This window comes from Trachurus japonicus, chromosome 20 (assembly GCF_045865225.1).
Source record: "Trachurus japonicus isolate A0001 chromosome 20, Traja_1.0".
NCBI classification, from domain to species: Eukaryota; Metazoa; Chordata; class Actinopteri; order Carangiformes; family Carangidae; genus Trachurus; species Trachurus japonicus.
In genome coordinates this window covers 10,226,835-10,249,600 of record NC_140926.1, presented here as the reverse complement: position 1 = coordinate 10,249,600, position 22,766 = coordinate 10,226,835, and the positions used below count along the sequence as shown (strand labels likewise).

Here is a 22,766-nt window from a genome sequence, read left to right as displayed (position 1 = left end):
TCTCAGAGATCAAAAACCCTCCTTTAGTCTAAATCTAACTAAACCTCTTTGGAAGGGGATCCTTGCTTGGCAAAACAGTTTTTTTAAGCTGAAAACTATGCTACAAGAACTACAAACTTTTGGGGGTGAGGTCTGTGCTACTCTATCTAATGGACTGGATGTCACTGTACCATGTTCTCCCACTGTGCTACTTTTGAATGATACCACCCCACTAAAGTTGACATGTTGGAAAAGAAGTATCCTCCTGGCAGACATCACTACTGCCAAAAAGATGTTGGCTTCACAAACAGTTACTGAGCCCCAATGGATTAACACATACATTGACATAATAAAAAAATGTAGCTATCAGTGGCGAGAATGCACAGTGCTGGAGCTGATACTATTCTAGCATGGAAAACAATGGCAGATAAGATTAAGTAATTGCTGTAATCACTTTTTTATTTGCATTTTCTGTTAAAACTTGGTTTCTCATGTCCTGCAAGAGTTTTATAGAGATCCAGGGGTGGGGAGTCACCACTAGGTTTTTTTTTTGGTTTTTCTTTTCGTTAGTGATTGCAATATACCTGTAAGGGTGTCTGGCTGCTCTTGCTTACATTTCAAAACAATAAAGGAGTTGTTCACAAAAAAGAAGAGAACCACAAACACAATCGCGTACTAACACATATGTATTAAAAGTGTCACGTGTTCCTCACCAGAGCGGTTGTTCGGGGACGTCCTGACAGGGGAGACGGAGGGAGTTCGAGAGGAGGAGTATGGCCTCTGTCTGTCTCTCTCTATCGTTGAGGCGGAGCCCACAAAGTGATACTGGGAGTACCCGTCCTGCAAAACAAGCACAAAACAAACAATTAAGAGATAAAACGTACCATCTACAATCACAAAATTTATTGCAAACAGTGGGGGAGAGATTGGAGAGAGCGCCCGGTGAGAAATAATACAAAATATCCCTAAAATAATAAGTAGTTACTTCACCTCATGGGAGATTAATTGATGAAATAATTTGATTTCAGTTGTGTGTAACGTTCTGCGCTCTTTGACATGACTCACTGAAAGATGAAACAATTGCCGTGTTGGTTTTATTGAGTATATAGTAAACATTTGGCAAATCAAAACCGCATTCACTCAAGGACATTGACAAACACACAACACCCACACATGCACATACAGTACAGCCATCCACACACCATAAATTAACGCACTTGCATCAAGCCTGAGCTTTGTGAATAGCTCGCTGTCCTTGTAGAAAGAAAAAAAAAAAGAATACAACTAACAACTCCACAAGCATAATTACTGCCAAGCCAGTGACTTTGTATCTGTATTAGTTTAGCAGTAATTGGAGCAAAGCCCTTTTCATAAAATTGGATTATGAGAGTCAACAACAATCATAGAGCTGGAACCGAATTCAATTTAGCATTAAGATAATTGGGTACCTCTGAAAGCAAAGCACATGCTGATGATTAAAGATAATGTAGACATGCTCTATCATAGCTTTTCTGTCTAGGGGCCACGGTTAAGCAGAGGGAAACTGGTTGGACTCTAGTCACTGTGAGTACATGGGAGAAGTGAGTCACTTCAGTAAGTTAGTGAAGGAGAGGAGGAGGCGAAGGGGAGGAGAATGAAAAAACTGAGCGATGAAGAAGGCGAGGCAGAGAGCGAAAGAGAGAGGGAGGAGGACGGACGGGCAGGGTGGAAGCTGAGAAAGACAAAAGATGACAGAAGGTAATGAGAGCAAGGAGGAGAGGGAGGGATGACAGGAGAGTAAAGATAGCAAGAGGAGGAATAGAGGTAACAAGAAGGAAAGGTACAGATGGGAGAGGGAGCGATTTGGCCGGGGAGGGAGAAGTAGGCTGGAGTGAGCACAGTCCCATGTCCTCCCTCGGCTCCTATTCTGTGGCACAACATTGAGGACTAATAGAAATCTGGATCCTCTGACACACAGCAGTTCAGAGGTAGCTCACTCTCAGCCTCTGCCAGCCTTTTCCCCACTTCATCTATTTAGCCACCAACTCACTCACCTCGCTCCACATCCTCTTTCTCCTTTTCCCCTCAACACATCTCATTACTAAACTATGTAACCCTCCTCATGGTACAATGGACCTCTGTGCGATTGGACTCTGTCACACTGGCACATGCTGCTCAAATGAACATAGTCACTGAATCCTGAGGGAAGAATTATGCAGTGATATATGCAGTGTGTTCTCTTTAAATGTGGCTCACATATGTGGTCCAGGAATGGTCCATTAGGGTTTTCGAAGGCTGCCTCCAAGCCAAATGAGATATGGTTATTAAATTTCATAATAATTTAAGTTGAATAATTATCATATAGAACAGGAAGGTATAGAAGAGAATATATTTACCGGTAAAGTGTATTAAATTGGCTGTCAGAAGCATAAATTTCACACTCATTATTTTTCCACATAAAGTAATATACTTAACGCCTCAGGAACTTCAGTGACATAGTGATAAAGTTACACCACTGGTCACGTAAGAGTTAAACTTGTCCCAACGGCTGTCTTGGCTGTAAAGGTTTACCGTTCACACTGCGTGACATTATGATGAACTGTGCTGTGCTCTTAAGTGATTTCAGGAAGTCTATATGTTATATTCAAACCCCTGACTACCCATAATTCAGCTTGCTGCCTTTGAAATGAAACTTTGGGACGAAAAGTTTGTTCTGTGGGTTTTGAACAATGACTAGTGGCTGGCTGCACAGCATCAGTTTATAATGTCTGACCTACCGGCCATTCAGCGAGATGTGATAGATTAAATAAATATTAAATCAACATTAAAGTTTCATAGGGGAACCAAATCATAATGCGCTTGCAGGTCTGATGTCTTCCTATTAGGTTTTTGCACCATTTCCAAGGTTGATGTCAGGGTGTACTATGAAACCTTACATTGTTCACCGTGTCCCCACACCTACACACATTAGCTCCATCTAGGATACCTGTTTTTTTCCCTTTCTGATTCTCACCTATTCTCCTCGTCTTACCTGTTCTCCCTCTCATTTTACCCACCTCCTCCTTCTCTCTCACACTCTCTAACTATCCTTTCAGCCTCTACTGTAAAAAAAAAAAGAGAGAAAAATAGAGAACTGGTTGCTAGGGAACTATTCTGCCTGTTGCTCGCACCATCACTTGATGTTTAGTTGAAGGTCGTGGGACTGTGAGGTAAAACAGATTCACTGCCCCAGCAAATGAGGAGTATGGTGTGTGTGTGTGTGTTTCTGTCATGGCAGACAGCAATTATGGCAAAAACTGTAAAAGGTTACACAGGATGAGTGGTGGGTCCCCTCTGGGCCCCGGCAACAACTGAACATTGTCATTTTTTCCATTGCTCCAATCCTTTTCTCTCTCTCTCTCCCCCTCATTTCACACAGATTTTCACTTTACCAGTTGCGGGCGCTTCAGTCACACACGATCCATCCGTCCTCATAGGAAATAAAACTGCCTTTTATCTTTGAATTCTTTATTTTCATCGCCTGTGATTCTGGTTATTTAGGAATCGACCTTTATTCTCACATTCATCGAAAATGGTCCAGAATACTGTAAGTGAGTGCTGCAGCTTCACCCCACTGTCTCCCTAAAATACTGTTGTTAGCCTTTTGCACTGAGACAGAATATCACAATGTGCTTCCATCTCCTCTCTTTCCGTCTCCCCCTGTCTAATAGAGGTGAACATCAGAGAGACACCAGGCGAAACATCCAGACAGCTTCACAGGCCTGCCGTTGGTTTGATGTCTATTGAAGTTTGTCAAACGCTCATCTCCATCTCGCTGTCTTCTCTTGTTTACACTGTGTGGCAGTGGAAGTGGATGACGGATCATTTTTAGCCCTTCCTCAAAGGAGAGCATTTCATTATTTTATTCTTGCAAAAAAAATCTAAAACTAGACTCAGATTCATACTTTATTATACTATCAAAATACATATTTTAAAAACCCAGTGAATAATTGAACGTATAACTCACTTGCAGCTTTGACTGACAGTTTTGTCAGGACCAAAATGACATTTGTGGCTCAAACTTTCTTGCACTTTTAAATGAAACATACTGTTTTTATTTGCAAGAACATCTTGAGCACAGTGCAATGATCCTGTGAAAGTCGGGGCTGTGCAATAAACGACCTCACGCACACGCACATCAGACACAAATTTCTCACTCACTCACTCGCATCGCGCAAACACACCCACGTTCTGAATTACACATCCCTGAAACATATTGTAAATCTGTCACCCGGGTGACAAACACAGCATCTCTCTGACCCTGAACCCCATCTGTCATGTGTGTGTATATGTTTTGGTGATTTGTGGTGTGTGTAACGCATGTGTGTGATATGAGAATGACATGTGTGCATGGATATGTGTGTGTGTGCGTTTGAGAGAGAGAGAGCCTGATGAAGTGCCCCAGCTAGATAATTCATCAAGAAATGAGGCACGGCAGGCCAACAGAAATTATGCACTGAACTGGTGTGTGACAAAGTGTAACGCTGTGAATATACAGTATGAAATTTACTGTTTCGCTTGTGTGTGAATGTGCAACAGAGAGAGAGAGAGTGCATATGTGTGCATGTGAGCACACACACAGCAAGCCAAAGAATCTGGTCCTTCTGGTCCGAGGAGAAGCTTCATTCAGAATGTTTATTTATATGTTTCAAGTTGGGGGTTTTTTCTGCAGAAATCCCCCTGTCGCACAACACTGCACATTTGTTGTTTACTTTAAAGAATGACCTGTGACTTCCTTCTTTGGAATTGAAGATGAAACACAACAAACATACACACAGACACACACACACACAAGCTGAATGAAGATCCTGTCAAATAATCCAAATAAACTCAGGAGAAAGTTCAGTTCCACTGGACTCTGGAGACTATTACATGTGATTTATCCTGATGTCAGTGCTAGTGTTTGTACAAACAGATTTTGGCTTTGGTTTATTAATGACTGCTGCAACACTGATCTTTCAAATCATCTCAGATGCTATTTTCACACAGAGCTGCTGTTTATTTATGGGCCCTCAACTGTGCGTTTTAGTGCGCTCAAAAAAACTGCTGGGCAGCACAGCCGTCCGTTCTGTTGCAATCCTCTCTCTCTCTCTCTCTCTCTCTCTCTCTCTCCACTGCTCCCATGGCACTGCTGTAGGAAGTGATTAACTCTTCTTACTGTGGTTTGACAAAAACACACATTTTCAAAGATATGCACACTCACACAGAAACAAACATAGACGTGTACCCACGCCCATAACTTCTACACAGCTGGAAAGAGTGTTTCAAAATGCTCTCATTACTTCAAGACTTCAAAGCAAACAACTCTTTGCCAACACAGCCCAAACTGACTCATTATTGACCCTGCTCTTCTCTCCATTTCCCAAAACTAGACACACACGCACGCGCGCGCGCGCACACACGCGCACACACACACACACACACACACACACACACACACACACACACACACACACACACACACACACACACACACACACACACACACACACACACACACACACACACACACACACACACACACACACACACACAAAACTCAAGTATGCCCATTTTATAACTGTGAGAATTCAAGACTTCACCTCACTTCCTTTCCTCTTTTCACTCTTTCTTTCTCCTCTTTCCCCGCTGTCTCTTTTTTCCACTTTGCTCTCAAACGTTTTGCAGAGACACCCGACTCCTCTCTCGTCTAAATTGTATGCTAATCCATGTTTGGATTGGAAGCTAACAGGATTTTTGCTGCACCTAACACCCATGACCTAATACGTCATGCAGGATACTAAGAGTAAAGTCACTTATTTCAAGCTCTGGACCAGGGTGATAAAGTCAAACCGTGGATCCTCCAAAGCTACAATTTCTAGTTCTAAAATGTGGTTGCTTTGTCACTAACCAGGCCGTCTGCACACAATTTAGGGGGGAAAAAGTAAGGTGCGCTGTCTATCAGCCTTTAAAACTAATTTTTAGAGTGACTGTATATAGCATAATACAGCAGCTTAACTAACTGGTCTGCTTTAAAAAAACGGCATGAGTTAGAAAAGTGGAGATGATTTCTTTTTCAGTTCAAGGATGATGGATGAGGTTTTTTTGTGGCTGTTGCGTTACTGTAACAAGGCTTTTAATTTTTGCCTCCACACTGACTTAATAATAACATCACATTGAATCAAATGAGGCTGTCGTTATGCATATTGTTTCCTTCCTTTCATATATGTCTTTATTAAATCATAGTTTGGCAAAGGAGGATCATTTGAGGCAAAGATGGGTGTGGAGAGAAAAAATACTGCAATAGATGAAAAGAAAGGAAACGAAGTAGGAACCCTTTGTTGCGTGTGGTTGACGCGTAAAGCCAATGTCCTTCATGTCTGATCATTGGAGTGTGATGCGATACAGTCGAGTGTAATGCTATCCAGTGGCAATGATTAGAGGAGTGTGAAGCAGATGAGGCTTGGAGGGCCACATGGGGATACTGCTCTGTGTAATACTGGGGTATGGGGGGGGTGGGGGGGGGGGGGGTGACGAATGGAGAGAGTGGCATAGTTGTCAGGATGAGGCGAGGACACACTGATGCCACGGGGCAGCCTGTCCTGATGTGACCGTGGCAACAGTGAGAAGTCTTGAACTTGGAGGGAGAACATAGGAATCACCATCCGAGTCTGTTTGCTTCTCGAAAACAGGTGGAAAAAACATAATTTGGTTGAATTATTTTTTCAAAGTAAAGTATTAGTTTATAATGTATTGATTATAAAAAAGGATATCTTTTCAAAATATATTTTTCTATATTACATCTGAGAACCACAAATCAACCTTGTCGTCCTAGGAGGCTGGACAACATCTTTGAAAAGTGTGGGCTCTTGAAATGAAAGGATGACATCCCACAGTTTGTCATCTGAGAAAAATAACACAAGATGCAATGATGTGATGTGAATTGTGTTGCCGAGCCCGAATAGTCTCTCTTGATGTTCCATTAACTAGATTTCTTGAGAGATTTGTCTGAAATGGCCCAAAATGTGACAGTATCGAATAATATAAATATTTCCCCCCACAAAACTGGAGAAATGAGAGGAGCACGAAGAGAGCAGTCAAAGATAACTAATCATTATAAGCATCACAAAGGTGTCATTTGTCACACGCCTGTTGCATTGTATAGCATTATATAATTATGTGTGTGTGTGTGTGTGTGTGTGTGTGCAATTGTTTACACAAACATGCAGCTTAGATAAATGATCAGATTTCAAGGGTGAAGATGACACATTCACAGCCAAGGACACACTGCTGGAATGTGTTACTCAATATTTTTAAGTATCTTACTGAAACTAAGTGTTTACAGCTTTTAAAGCGTTGGTAACCTGAATGGCAGATAACCTTGGTGGCAGATATTCAGTCAGCAACACTCATTACTGACAAATGGAAGGAACAGAACATCTGTTGTTACTTTTAATCAAGTCGCCAACGTGTGCAGGTTTCTATGATTCAAAAGGAAACAAAGGAGAAAGTGAGAAAGGAGCTTTCAGTCGTGTTTGTGTGTGTGTGTGTGTGTGTGTGTGAGACAGAAAGTGAGAAAGTGTGTGTTTGCGTGAGAACAGCACAGACACCAGTCATTGCTGGTTTTCATCACATAGATTAGACTCCAAACCAGTCTCTGCTGAGTAAATATGATACTGTATCCTGGGGTTTGTGTAGCAGGAGATCCAACTTGGACATTTTATGACAAAATTAACTTGACTTCACTTTCTGCCACTTCATCTTCTCTTTGAGACTGACAGCTATTTAAGCTTCAGTGTCAACCTACACTTTGAGACTTTGCTTCATTAGACAATTTCTGCTGCAGCAAAGTGAAAAGTCTCCCATCATCCTCAGGCAGTTCATAGACACTTTGCCATAGACATTTATTATTAGTTTCTAATTCTGAAGATGCTGTTTCAAAAGCCTGATGTTAACTAGTAGAACAAATATTCTGTCGGCCAATTATCAGATATCAGCTCTATTTTTTCTCCTTTATCACATGTATTTCAACACATTTACGACTCATTCCCACTACACATCTATTCAATCAATCAATCAATCAGACTTTATTTATAGAGCACTTTTCATACAAAAGATATGTAGCACAAAGTGCTTTACACGATAAAAGCAGACAAAACAAAGCAAAAATAAAAACCCAAAGTAACGCAGATACACGCGTGCGCACACACACACACACACACACACACACACACACACACACACACACACACCCACACACACCCACACACACACACACACACACACACACACTTTATAAAGCTTTAAAAGAAGGCAACTGAAGCGCTATCTTACTCTACAATTTGCCGTGAGGAAACACTAGGGACTGGATAAAACAAAATAATTAAATGAAATGATAAAAAATAACTAAAATTATACCGTAAATATGCTAAGACTAAAAAGATTAAAAGTAAAAAATGAATACAGAACAAAATAAAATAAAATAATAAAAATTTAATAAACAGTAAAAATCGATAAATGCAATAAAATGATAGGAAAACTAATAAAATAGTAAAACCTATAAGTAAAATCTAATCAAAAGCCAAGCTAAAAAGGTGTGTTTTAACTCTGCTCTTAAAAATGTCCACATTTGCAGCTGCTCTCAGGTCTTCAGGAAGGCTGTTCCACAGTCGTGGGCCGTAATGACAAAAGGCTGCTTCACCATGAGTTTTGGTTCTGACTTTAGGTATTAATAAAAGGCCTCTATCTGAAGACCTGAGAGTTCTGGATGGCTCATAAGTTAAAAGCAAATCTGACAGATAGGAAGGACTAAGACCATTAAGAGCTTTAAAAACCAGTAAAAGAATCTTAAAATCGATCCTGAAGCACACAGGTAACCAATGCAGGGACTTTAAAATCGGTGTAATGTGAGCTCTCTTTCTGGTCTTCGTTAGCAGTCGTGCAGCTGAGTTTTGGAGTAGTTGTAACGGTTCAATATTCTTTTTAGGAAGACCGGAAAGAAGAGCATTGCAATAATCAATCCTACAGGTAATAAAAGCATGGATTAGTGTCTCTGTGTTGGCTCGGGAGAGAAATGGACGCACTTTAGCAATATTTTTAAGATGGTAAAAACCGTTCTTAGTGGTTATTACCCTCTGTCAGGAACCTGTCAGAGATTTCTAAAACACAAACTAATTAATTATTGGTGTCAACTTTCAGCTGTATGTTTCTAGTATGATACGTGACAATGTGAAGACATGTGTCACTGTTATAGAACAATGTTTTGAGTTGATGTCTCAGTCCTACCTTCTTGTAGAGGGAGCGCAGGTCTCTATACTGCCACATGCTGCTGAGAACCTGAGAGGCCGCCTTCACCACCTTTGCTGAGTGTCTGGAGAGAGATAGAGAAAGACAGACAGTTATTTCACCCTGGGCTTCATTTCTTTGTATAATATTGCTTTGTTATTTTCGTTTAACCTGCACTTAAACCAAAAGCCTCCTCAACACAGGCTTCACCCCAGGCTTTTTTTCCCCAGTAAAAGGAAAAGGGAGTATTTGGATGAGTAACACTATCAATGAGGCACTGGGTTACACACAAATACAACACTCCCTAAAACCCCATTGTAAAATAACTAATAACACAATAAAAAAAAACTAAATAGTGAGTCAACAATCTTAATGGATACCGGCAGCTTCACTGCCTTGAACCCTATCAATAAAGAATGAGGATTTTTATTCCTTTCATTGCATTTCACTGCAGCAATAAAAGTTGTAACTTTGTCGCACATTTTTGGTACTGCAAACCATGTTTCTCTTTCTATGATGGAAGTGTATTTTGTCAGAACTATTTCAAAGCTGTATACTAATGTTTATATTATTATTTTTTTCTCATTTCATTGTTTTTCAGGTCCTACTGTTTCAAAAAAAAAAAAAGTTGGTAAACAGTGGTGGTCTATTGTTGTTTTAAAATAGGCCTCTTTCCCCAATTTAAAAGTGTGTAATTGTGTGAATGCAGCAAGGCACTACTGATAAGAAGCATTTATCCTCAGCGTACCTGTCCTGAGAAAATGAAGATGTGTGGGCTATTAGCAGCTAGCTACACTCACTGTGAAATTTGCACTTATGGAGGTTTCTTCCAGCACCTCATCTCTCTCTGTAATGGTGCCCTTGAGCACAGTTTCCTAAATAGAATGAGTCTCTCTCCATAACAATAAATCAACATTTGACCTCCATCTGATAACACCCCGGTGTCATGGCAACCCTTGACCCACTGGTTGCCATAGCAGCTAGGCAGAACACCCTGTTCAGTCTCCCATGGCGACAGGAGTTATATCCCTGCTGCATCTTCCTTGTTGTTCTTCAGCTGTCTGTTGTGGATGAATGGCCACAGGGAAGCAGATGTAGCAATGAATGAATGATGGCTATATGTATGTGGCCACATTAGAGAACTGGTCACTACTGACAGGTGTGTAAATGATACCATGAGGTAGCACATTATAAAATTAGGAAACTTTTTTGCTTATTTCCTGGTCTTTACATGAAGTTTTACTATAAAAACTACTACAGTTATTCAGAGGTGTTTGTCATGGGGACTTTTATCATTTTTTCCTCTCGCTTATTCAAGATTATTTTGGCAACAGAGCATCATCTTCTTTCTGTGGCATATGTGAATAACTCAAACAAACAAATGTGCATGTGCAGTGTAGCATTAAGTATCGTTTCTCCTCTGTGTCTGAAACCAGTGCTTATGTTGTGAGAGTTACAGCGAGTTTTTGTCACTCCTCCTGTGCAGAAAATTACCCCTGCTTAAATCTGAACATACATCATCATTATGATCTAATAACCACTTCAGTGCAGGTAAATCTGTCCTGTGGTTATAAATGCATGCATGTATGTCATACTTTTCCATAAACTGTTATAATGCATCATTATTCTCAGATGTTTAGGAGGATCCTTAGAGGATTTCTGCTGAACTAATTTCTCTTGCAGGTAGTTTACTGCAGAGACTAATATGCTAGTTAGTGTGTTTCCTTGCAGAAGCAGGTGCTTGGCTCATAAAGATGCTTAAATTATGGATTTTGATTAAGTATCATCCAAAAAAAAAAAATAAAATTAAAAGTACTATGGTGCCAAAATACATCTTTTTGAAATGAATTAAGAGGTTGATATTTTACATTTTCTTTCAACAGCATCTGAGACACAGTCCCAAAACTACTTTATCACCCATGTAATGTAATGATGTTCCCTAAGTCCACAAATCTGAATATCTGACAGATTTGAGAAATACCAGCTACTGTATGTAATCTTCTCTATGATGAAGCACTAAGAAATGTTCCATTTCCTTAATGTTGCAGACAAACAATCAACACTTTCCTCAGTCTTGAAATTGTCTGCAGCTTCTTAAGATAAAGTGTTACCACCAAGCAAGTTTGGATACATGTGAACATTAAGTACCTACATGTTTATGTCATCAAATAAGTGAACAATTTTCCCAGTGCAGATAAAATAACCCAATTTTATCAAATGGACTTACTTATCTCCTTTGCTGCGGGCGATGCCGATGAGTTTTTCGATTCCTCCCGCATCGCGCAGGGCTTTGGCATTCTCCATATTCTTTGTGATGACTTCATGCAGTGCACAGCAGATGGCAGTTACCGTGTCGTCTGACATGGCCTTGCTGGGAGGGCCTGTGTTTCTGATGGTCCCAGTGCTGGTGGCGTTATTGTTGCTGCTGCTACTGCTGCCTGGTAATCGATGGATCAAATCTCTCATGGCATATTTACCTGGTGTGTGAGTGTGGAGAAAATGATGAAGGAGAGAGACAAAATTATTGGTCAGATTTTATTCTCTGCACATCCTCCTGTATATAGACAATTTGGCTGGACACACCTTGAGAGATTGTTCTAAAAATTGTCCTTGGATGGATTTTGGTGAATAAAAGAAGGGACAGAGTCAGAGGCGACTAGAATGAGCTTCATCAACCTGAGTTTACAATTTCTGATTTCCAGTGTCAGACACTGTGTGAGGTTAGTTGGTATGGATGACTGGCACACCATAAAAATCCATACACCTTCCTCAATAATATACTTAACAGATACTGGAAAGCCTATAAGTAATAAAACTAATATTACTCTTACACTATTATTTAAAGCACACACAGTGTAAAGCAGTTTGGATAACTCCATAAAGCTTTAGCTGAAGAGGACACACTCCAAATCCTCTGACACACACATACACACACACACCCACCAATGCAGACATGCTGAGAATCCAATAAAAAGGGCGGCTCGTGGTATTTCGGTGAAAAGGCTGGCATATGAAGAAAATGGAAAAAGAAGACATTCAAAGAAAGAGTTGTTGGAGAGATCGAAGCACAACAGAGAGGAAGTAATTAAGAAGTGCAGGAGATGCTGTCAGAGAGAAAAGCCATAAACTCAACCAGTGAGAGGGCGGAGAAGATGCAAAATATAGATTGTTTTAGTTTAGAGAGCAGCTTGACTATATGGGATGTTAACATTTGCATATATTTACAGATATATTCTAATTTTGTAATCGTTAGACTTGAGGCACATAGGCTTTAATAAGAAAACAAATGGCTGTTATTTCCTCTGGTGTCTCTGAATGAGCTACTCTGAAACTCTCAGTGGAGTTTCGCCTTCAGAGCGAAAAAAACAAAACACCGGATATGAAGAAGACTGAGGATTAGGGGCCAATAAAGGAGACATCAGAGCAAGTAGGTGATGAGAGGAAGCTTAGAGGACAGGGGGAGGTTGCCAGGAAGGAGGCGATTGTGCTGACTGAGGCGGTGCGTGCAGATGCATCAAACATGAGCAAGTGAGAGGGTGAGAGACGCCTTGACCATCATAAAACCTGTCAATTACTCTCGAATCATCTTGAGCTCCTGGGACAAACCCCGCAGGTCATGTTTCAAGTAAAGAACCATTCATTTGGATGCAGGGCCTGCTGCTGAATAATGGGTCTGTGCTTGAAATGTGGTTAATTTTTAACAAAATGCACTCGATAAGGACAAACCCTCTTTACACTGACACACACTAGAAGGCTCTCCTAAATCAACAGAGCATCTCCTTGAGAATGAGTCAGTTTACCCTCTCTGCGACATGTGTTGCCGGGGATGACAAAGCACGCCATTTAAAGCAGTGTTATGTCGGTTTCAGTGTGTACGCGAAACTGAAGAGCCGCTCAGTGTGTCACCGTCTCCTTTTACAGTGCGAGTTCTCCACAGAAGAGCCCGGATCAGATAAAGTCGATGGAAAACAGGATATGCTACTGTAAGTGTTACTGTAAATCCACTCTTGCATCATCAAGTGGACTATTACATCCTACCTGGCAGAAAACTAGGGGCCAGAACACTCCCATTTGCAATAAATGCAAAATGCTTTTGGATTTTACTGAGAGGAAAATAGTGTTTCTGAACAACTTAGCCTTGCAGCAATGGTACAAAATGACCAAATACTTATCTAACTGCTGCTTTGCATCACAGGTCTAAACTTCTGCAGCCCTTGTTGCTGCTTTGAATTCAGTGTGTCTGGGTGAAAAGTAGAACTTAGAACAAAACAATCCTGTCTGGATTCAGATTTGTTCCTGCACTTGTCGAATGCAGAAGCAAATCTGAGCTTTAAATTTCCCCTCGCTTCCTCCCTTCTTCTCCACGTTCGCTCTTTTCTCAGCATATTTCAGAAACGCCCCACTTTGACACGATGCAGGATGTTTTTCCCAGACCAATCCATCGCTGTGATATCAAAGGAGCCCTTACAGTCTGGTGGTAAATCCCTCGCTCACATTACCTCTAATAAGTCTAAGTGATTTGGGAATGGCTGGGAACGGCAAAGCAATGCATAATGCAGGGAAATCAGATGACACCATCAACCTTCATAAAGTGAAGGAGCAAACACTCTATCACACACACACACACACACATGAGAATTTACATGATTAGTATAAATTTCCTTGTAACAAACAGTTGCAAATCCACAATAATGAACGTTTTGTAATAAAGAGTCTTCTCTCTCTCACACACGCCTTTGTGCACATACACACACGGACACAATAGGGATGGAGTTGTGAGATAATTGTGGTAATTGTGAGGTAATTAGCTGCATGTTGGAAGGTTGAGCAAAGGTCAAAGGGTCATTGTCTTCTGGCTTTGATGACAAAAGTTAAGCGACGTCCTCAGAGGGAGACTCATTACTTGACTGACTTGAATCAGACGGACTCATTTCCTGACTGATTTACTGGCTGATGACTGACTGAATAATCTTGCTTTAATAATATAATTTAATGATATGACTAATTTCTGAGTGAGTGAGTGAATGAATTATTCACTGACTGACTGCATGACTAATTTACTGACTGGCTAATTTACTGTCTGACTGCCAGATAATTTACTGCGTGAATGACTGACAATTTATTGATTGACTGACTGACTGATTGAGTGAGTGACTAATTTATCAACTGAGTGACTGTAGGGGATCCAGTCTGAACAAAGGGAGAGAGTGGAGTGCACAGAAAAGATGGGGTAAACTAGAGGCAAATCCATGTGTGTGTGGATGTGTCTGTGTGTTTGTGTGTGTGTGTGCGTTTTCTGCTTACAGACAGATGCTCAGATAAACTGCTGTCAGCATATCCTTAAAATATACTTCTGTGTGTGTGTGTGTGTGTGTGTGTGTGTACAGTACACACAGGTGCATGCATGCATATCCCTATCAGTCTGTGCGACGTCATCACATTTGTCCCACAGTGGGAAGGTGCAGTGTGGGGAAAGATGATATGGAGGCAGAAACAGGTTAGAAGAGAGATGGAGAGCAGAACACACACACTAGCACACACACACACACACACTAGCACACACACTAGCACACACGCACGCACGCACACGCACACGCACACGCATACACACACACACACACACACACACACACACACACACACACACACACACACACACACACACACACACACAGTGCTCATTATCTCAGTTTCTGTTTCAGTTTTTGTTTTGTTTAGTTTGTTTTTGGGATGTTTCTTAAAGTTATTTGTTTTGATGTGAGGTGTTTTTTTAACTTCACAATGTCAATTATGTCTCTTGGGAGTTTTATTGTTTTTTTTTTATATATATACACATCAGCTTACAGCATCATTGAATAAATATTATCATATTGAAATAAAAAGCAAAGTCTAATCTAAATTAGAGCAGTTCTGTGCTCAGACAACACTTTAGTTAAATAAAATCCGTCCTCCTTTCCATTGCCACATACTGTGACACTTAGAGGCTGAAAGTAGCCTGTTGATGAATTATAGATAAATATAAATTACAGCTTCTGCACTTTTACTCCACACAGTTTAAAAGCAAAAATCCTTTAATGTGCTCATTTTCCTGATGAATACATTGTTTGTGGGTTTTAATTACTAACTAAAAATGCATTTTATTGTCACAAGTTTTAAGTGATAAGTAATCTGACTGTATTAGATGAGCAGCTGTGTAAAAAGTGTAATTAATCCTGAAAAAAACATGCTACATGATGCCAGGAACTTCATGTAATAACTATTCCTGTAATGTCACAGTGATCACAGGTCGCCACACAGGAAGAATTAATAAAGCTGAGGAGTAAAGCCAGATGAGGTTTTTTATGATTTTTTAATGATCTATTCTAAAGTCTCACTCTGACATAGACAGTACCTCGACACGCTGGAGTGCAATCTCCGCTCTCTTCTTACACCTACTTGCTCTGTCACTGAAATGTGAGCTGCACCTGGAACATGTCCTGGAGGAGAGCAACACGCCCTGTGCTGATCACAGCAAAGACTAATAAACCTGTATTACACAGCCCCCCTCCCCCCGATACAGCCATCTTCACCTGGGAGGCAGAGCTGCTAATGTATTCCTGTGCTGCATTCCCTCATGTGTCGCTAACTCCCGCTGAGCAGGGCGTGCTTCATCTGGGCCATAATGGCTGATTTGATTTAAAGAGATCCAATTACCCTCGACAATGGAGTGATTTGATTGTTTACTGACGGAGAAGGGAGACTGTTATTGAAGCAAAATTGGAGGTAATTGTCTCAGGGAGATGTGGAGAAAGATGAAAGGGCTTGATTGGTTGTGGCGTCCGACTGTCTGAGAATAAAGGATGGTTAATACACAGTTATCAGTGACTGGGTTAGGGTCTCTCAGGTGGGCTGCTGCTGTATGCTCATTGGCAACAAAAGCTTTGGTTATATTATGTTTCTAAACCCTTCTCAGCTTCTCTGAGCATGTTCTGGGATGAATAAACACCCGCTGACAACAGGCTGCTGTGAAATCTATTTTGAGTTGTGAAAAAAAATAAACTGAAGATACGATAACTGTTGTCTTAAAGGCCCATTGTGAACGCTTTAATTGGATTTCACATTATGATCATATATAAAATATATACTTGTGCTAGAACGTTTTCTCAATGTGCAGCTTAGTTAGAAATGTGACTAATGGGCTTTACACTGCTACTAAACTATTCAGCGGTTAGTGTTTCAATGTCTCAGCGTGATTTGACTTCCAGGGTTAATCTAATCAGCAGTGCATTACACCATCGACAGGGGGCGCCAGATTCAAAGGAACAGTTTTGTTTTTAAATCCATGGGAATATTCCTTTATTGTAAACATTAAAGTGATGTGTTTATGGCCTGTGGATGTCAGCTGCTGAGATCTCTAACTGAATATAAGAAAAAACACCAAAATTACATGAACACTCAAACCCTGGAGATATTCTCAAACATCAATATTGTCATTTTTTAAAAAGTTTTTAATTTTATTTTTTCCCTTACTTTAATCCATATCTTTAAAAAAAAAAAACCATCAGCATTGTAACAGATTATGTGTCATGGGCTCAATTGGAAAGCAACAACAAAGAAGCTGAAATAGAAAACACCTTCCACCTCGAGGGCGAAAATGCACACACACTCTGCAGTCACCAATTATCAACATCCTCATATCCTCATCAAGCAAAAAAAGATACGAATGACCTCATATGGCGACCTGAGCGCCGACTGCAAAGTGAGACGTGTTGCTTTCAACTTACGGACAAATGGATATATAAATAAATAAATAAATAAAATTAAATGCAGGGGAGAGTACAGGCAGATGAAACACCGCCGGTTTGAAGAGGTCAGAAATGGAGGTAAATTGGAAAGTGGCACGCTGTCGCTTCCACCGTTATAAAATATTCAGTCTTTCTGTGTTTGGTGCTTTTCACACCAGTTATATCTCGCCCTCTGTGTCTCTCTTTGATGTCTGTGGTTGACAGGTTTACAGCGTAAACTGCAGGGGAATGGGAGAGAGACAGCGCGGGTAAGAGAGGGCGGAGGGAGAGAGAGCAAAGGCACAGTTTTTTCCGCCCCTCTCTGTGAGGAACCTGTGGCTTCATTAAAGTCATTCTACTGATGTCTGATGGCAGCCTAAGCAGATGTAAAGATCCACCACCAGGAACATGCTGTAATTATGCACACACTCACACTGGGAGAGAAGAGAATAGAGAATTCCTATTATCATGGACGGGGGGAAGTTACTGTACGGCTTCTGAATGATGACGAGAGCAGTTCTCATAAGTGGAGACATTTCCTTGAATAAAATCATGAGGACAGAGGTGAGTTTGAATCAGAGTCCAATCCTGGACAGAGAGATGAGACCAAAAGTATCTTGTCATTGTATGACAACGCTTTCATTCCCCCTCCTCTGTTTCTCTTTACTGCTCTTTCTTTCTTTCTTTCTTTTTTTTTTCTCTGTCAGATGTGCTTCCAGTCTGGCACGCTGGAGCAGAGGACGAAGAATGCCAGAGAGAACAAAGTGTGCTGATAAAAGACATGTCAGACCCCTCATACACGAGGGATTCATCCTGAAGGCGACACAGAAATTTCATAAAGTGCAGCTCCAGCAGGGACAGAGAGGAGTGTGTGTCAGTTTAGTGTGAGGCAGCAGAGGACATGCCTTGTGTTTTTCAGCTTCCTAACATATTTATCGTTACCATGGAGAAGTCAGCTGGCAATGGGGCAAGGCAAAAATATGTAAGGATTAGCACTGGGGAGGGAAAACAGGAGCTGAGCAACCTCTGCTGATGTAAAAACTTTTTATTTTGGCTACGATAAGCATGTGATGTAATTTCACACAACAATGTGAGTGTGTGTTTATGTGTGTTTGTGAATGTGAGAATAAAAGGTTTTAGATCAAAGGCAAGAAACCACTGAGTTTTCCACACCGTGTTTACCCCAACACAGTCTGACCTCTAATGAACACACACTCTCTCTCCTTCTCTCACACACACATCTGCAATCATGCAATTAGCTACATCCCCATGGTGCACTGCTTTGGTTTCCACAGTAACACTCCCCCAGCACTGATGTCATCAATGCAAAGGCACAAAGAGCGAGAGACCGTGAGAGGGAGAAAGGAAAGACAGAGAAAAAGAGAGAGAGTAAGAGAGAGAGAGAGAGAGAGAGAGAGGGAAAGTGAGGCGTTATGAGCTCATGTCTGAAACGACACGGGAAGGAGACGGAGACAGAGGTGTGGGTGTGGGATAAATGGATGAGAGGAGTAGAAGAAAGAGAAACAAAGGAGCAGAATGAGACAGAAGGAAAGCAGTATTATAGTCATGTTGTAGACAAGGAGGCGAGCACAACACTGTGGAGTGAAAATGAGGCTTAAGCCAATAAGAAGGGCGGTGAAACAAAAAGGAAGACAAAGAAACAGGAAGAAAAGGAAACAGAAGAAAGGAGAAACACAGAAGCAGATTTCTTACTTATTGACTTATTACTGTAACACCAGATATTTCATGCACTGATCCAACGTTATCAGCATCGCTTTCGTTCATATGAAGTCTCTGATGTTTCACAAATGCTTTTGATTTTCACAAAAATGCAAATGCAGGAGCACTGCTGGTAAACAGTAGTAGACAGTATGTGAACATCTTATCATCACTACTCGTTTGATCTATGGATTGATAAACAGTCAAATGTAATGTGCCTGTAAAATAATCTAAATAAGCATTTAAAACATCTGAATCAATCCAATTTGATCACGTACATCTAATTTATTTAAATTTTTAAAAAAGTTTTACATTAACACTTTCACATCCAACTTTATATTACTATGCATTACGTATTTAATTCATATCAACTGAATTTATATTAATTCATATGTCACACTTCATATTAAACTTCATGCTGGGATTTTAAATTACTCTATAGAATCCAGAAACTTAATTACATTTAGCAGCAAGTCACTTTGTAAAAAACGCCAATCAATTAATTAATCAAATGTCTTAAAATAACAATGATTCTTATAGTAAGTGCTTTTTCATTAGACATTAACTTTGGTTTGGTGGCAAGCAGCATGTGTTTGGTGGGAACCTTTCGCAAATGGCTGATGTATTTGAGGAAAAAAAAAAAAAAATCAGTCTTTTTGGCATTCAAGTGCTGTTCCCAATTCATGTGTGTCAAATTACCATCTGTAAGTAAATGGGGAAGAATTGCGCTGACAGACGGTGTATCAGTGAATGCAACTCATTTACTGCTACACAGGCGTACAGTACATTATGCAAATCAAAAACTATGAAGGAGGTGAAATCAGGAGAGAGACAAAAACATTGACAGATGAGAAGAATGATTCTCGGCAACATCAATATGCCACTAAATCACATTACAGAGGGATTGGAATATAAGCATACAATGGAGGTTAGGTTTTTAGCTGTCACTGCTCTCTCTTCTGTTTCATCTTCCTCGCCTCTATATTGAGCCTCCCCAGCCTGACTTGGCCTCTCTCTGCTCTTTCCCTCTATCCCTCTCTGGCCTTGTGCCTCTCTTGCCTCTCCCCTCCGTCTCGCTTGTCTCGCTGCCGTCCAATCACACAGTGCTTTCCAGAGGATTTGACACTCTGATGTTATTGTGTGCGAAAGATGATTCTCATCTCTGCTCACGCTGCTGAGGTCTCATGCAAACTACCATTCCCCCACGGTGATGATGCCGCCAAACCTACCGGCACTAACAGCTTATGACACACTATTGCATGAGTTTTACAAGACAAAGATCCTGGATTTTTGCTTCTCAGAAAGAGGCAATTTTCTCCAGATTAGCCATGCGAAATGATATTATAATTTCGTGCAACTATGATCTTACAATGGACCCTTAAAGTGCTTGGTGAAATTGCTTTGTTGCTTCAGGTTAAACTGTTGTTTTGCAGAAGTACACGGTGTAAAGACAAAGGTGTCTGACAGAGGTTAAAGTCACTGTGGTGAATAAAGCTCTCCAACGTGGGCCAAATGGGGCTTGTCACTTAGTAGTGCCTGGCCTCTACCTGTTTGCTGTCGACATGTATCATCACATAGCGAAAGCTCAACCCTGACTGATCCCTCTCACTTTTCTGCTTTCTTTCTCTTTTAGACTCACTTTCTTTCTGTATCACCGAGTGCCATTGACTCCATTGTCTCGTTCTGTCTCAACAGTTTGGAAAAAGAACTTAGCCGATCATTTATCTCACTGGTAGGTGACTAGACATAGCCAGTCTTTGTTAGGTAACTAATGGGTAATTGTAATATTGAACAAATGAAAAGCAGGAGAAGGTTGCTGGTAATGATAATCCCACTGAGATTGTGCAACCCACCTTGCAGCCCCATGCAGCTTCTGACTGCTTTTAGCTCATTATTTTGTTTGCCAGTCTGTGAAACCACAGAGTGAGTTCATATCAAATATTTTTTTTGCCAAAAAAATAAATAAAGAGAAAATCTAATTGTGTGGTTGGTGCAGAAATGTCAATACACATTTACGTTCTTAAGCGAGCAGTGTGATTCAACAGCCATCTTGGTCTTACTCTGTTGGATAAAGAGTATACAATAACCTGTTTGCTTACATGCTGGTCATGAGACTGGGCTATTTCACTGTAACTTATTAGCTTCATTTCCTTTTTTAGAATAATGTTTACAAAATGACTGTCAGAGCCATAATAATCTTTCTCAAGATGTCTGGTTTCTTTTGCAGGTTTATCTATTTTTAAACCAGTCTGCCAACACGTCCCTGATGGTGCCAGCCGCAGTTGCTATGGGAGAATGATGATCTGCAACGCCCTGATTTTTTCTGTTATATATTAGTGTGCCTCCATCGCTGTCTCATTGTGTATCATAAGTATCTCAGAGCTCAGCATATGCAGGACTTATGCTATGCTACTCTGCAACAACATAATAAAGTATGTATTCAAATGAAAATGCCAAATAAATTTGAATTGATTTACCCTGTGAATTTGCAAGTAATTACATTATTCAATCAGCCTGTGTGTTTTGCCTTTCTCTCCGTGACGCACACATTCATTACAGTGTCAACTTCTCTCTCTAAAACTTTCCTCTTTGGCTTCCTCTGCTCAGGAAGCTAATGGTTATAAAAGACTGAAAGTAAAAATGCATCAATTAGTACTAATATTTTAATCAATTAGAGAACATGTTAATGATTTCCAGAGTAAAAACATGCAGCATTCTCATGTTAAAAGGTTAAATGGGGGATATAATTAAATTGGACTGTTTTTCTCTTTAATTTTATTCAAATTAAACAATTATTTGAACAATGTAAGAGCAAATGGCTCCGTCAGACTTAATTTTTGGGACAGCTGAACCTAACCTTGGAGTACAACATTATTCTATTAAAATCAATAACATTATTAAACTGGTAGCGGGGAAACACACCTCTGTAACAATTTCTGTGTTTGCTATGGATCTGTTTGCGCCACCTGTTCAGTATCAACTGGTTTGGAAAACAACAACAACAAATCTTACAGCAAACATTATTATCCCAGTGTATTAAAGATTTATTTTTGCATATTTTATTATCTTCTTGCTAAACTGTTGTTGTGTTCATAATATGCAGTATGTGGTTACTATAACAACCAGCCATTAGAGGTGGACAGATGCATGTGAGCGATGAGAAAAGATGGCCATCCCTAAACGTGTTATTGTTCTACCAGCATAACAACTGTCATAATTACAGAAGATTGGGAACTGTCAAGGCAAGTTTTGCTCTTGCTACATAGCCATTAGCATAAACAGCTAATAACTTACAAGTCTAAAGACACATTGAGTTCAGCATAAAAATAAATTCCTTGACTCAACAAAACCTGTTTGCAGTGCTGTGAAGCAACACCAATGTTAACCCTTGTCTCTGTCACATGTTTTCCTCTACTAAAGGTTCACATGCTAACCAGCTAGTTGCCTTCAGTCTGCCCTTCAACATATCGCTGCTTAGTGGGTGTAATTCAACATTTTGTTAACGATGGCCGCCATCTGCTCCCTGTAAGAAAGCACGCTTGGTGGCTGAGAAAAGTTACAAACAGCTCCTTTAGGTTTACCCAAATGTTTATGCAGATGAGATGTAAATCTCTTTTATCAAGAGTATAAGCTCTACTAATCTGATATGTTGTATAAAGATAAGATTCTTGATGTTGCTATTATTTGACAATTTAAAGTGGAGAACGACTCCTGGGAAAAGGATCACATACAAAGGTACTTGCAAATCCTAAGAGAAAAATACACAACTTAATGTAATGTGGTTAGTGCACACAGTGCACTTAACTTTATATGTAGCTGATGTGCTGATCACTTTAAGTGCAGGTGTAATAACGAAAAAAACAAAAAAACACATTTCCATCAGGCTGATAAGATTACTCCATGTGCAAATGCTGCAATTATCCTGGAACCTGCTGCCATGCGACAGTCGGACCAGCACAGTATGTTTGCCGGCAGCATTCCTTAACGTTCCATCAACACTTTGGGAAAAACCCAGAGAGTGTA

At 40.3% G+C, this 22,766-nt stretch overlaps 1 protein-coding gene across 4 annotated transcripts in view; it reads right to left on the bottom strand.

Moving 5' to 3' along the window:
- ctnnd2a (catenin (cadherin-associated protein), delta 2a) overlaps positions 1-22,766 on the bottom strand; it is a 247,828-nt gene that overhangs the window by 16,636 nt on the left and 208,426 nt on the right. For all 4 annotated transcript variants that reach the window (XM_085762951.1, XM_085762953.1, XM_085762950.1 and 1 more), the window contains exons 20-22: positions 11,489-11,738; positions 9,262-9,346; positions 693-819 (exon numbers count right to left, since the gene is read on the bottom strand). In XM_085762951.1, coding sequence (XP_085619077.1) covers positions 693-819; positions 9,262-9,346; positions 11,489-11,738 — 462 coding nt within the window. The remainder of the gene's footprint in view (positions 1-692; positions 820-9,261; positions 9,347-11,488; positions 11,739-22,766) is intronic.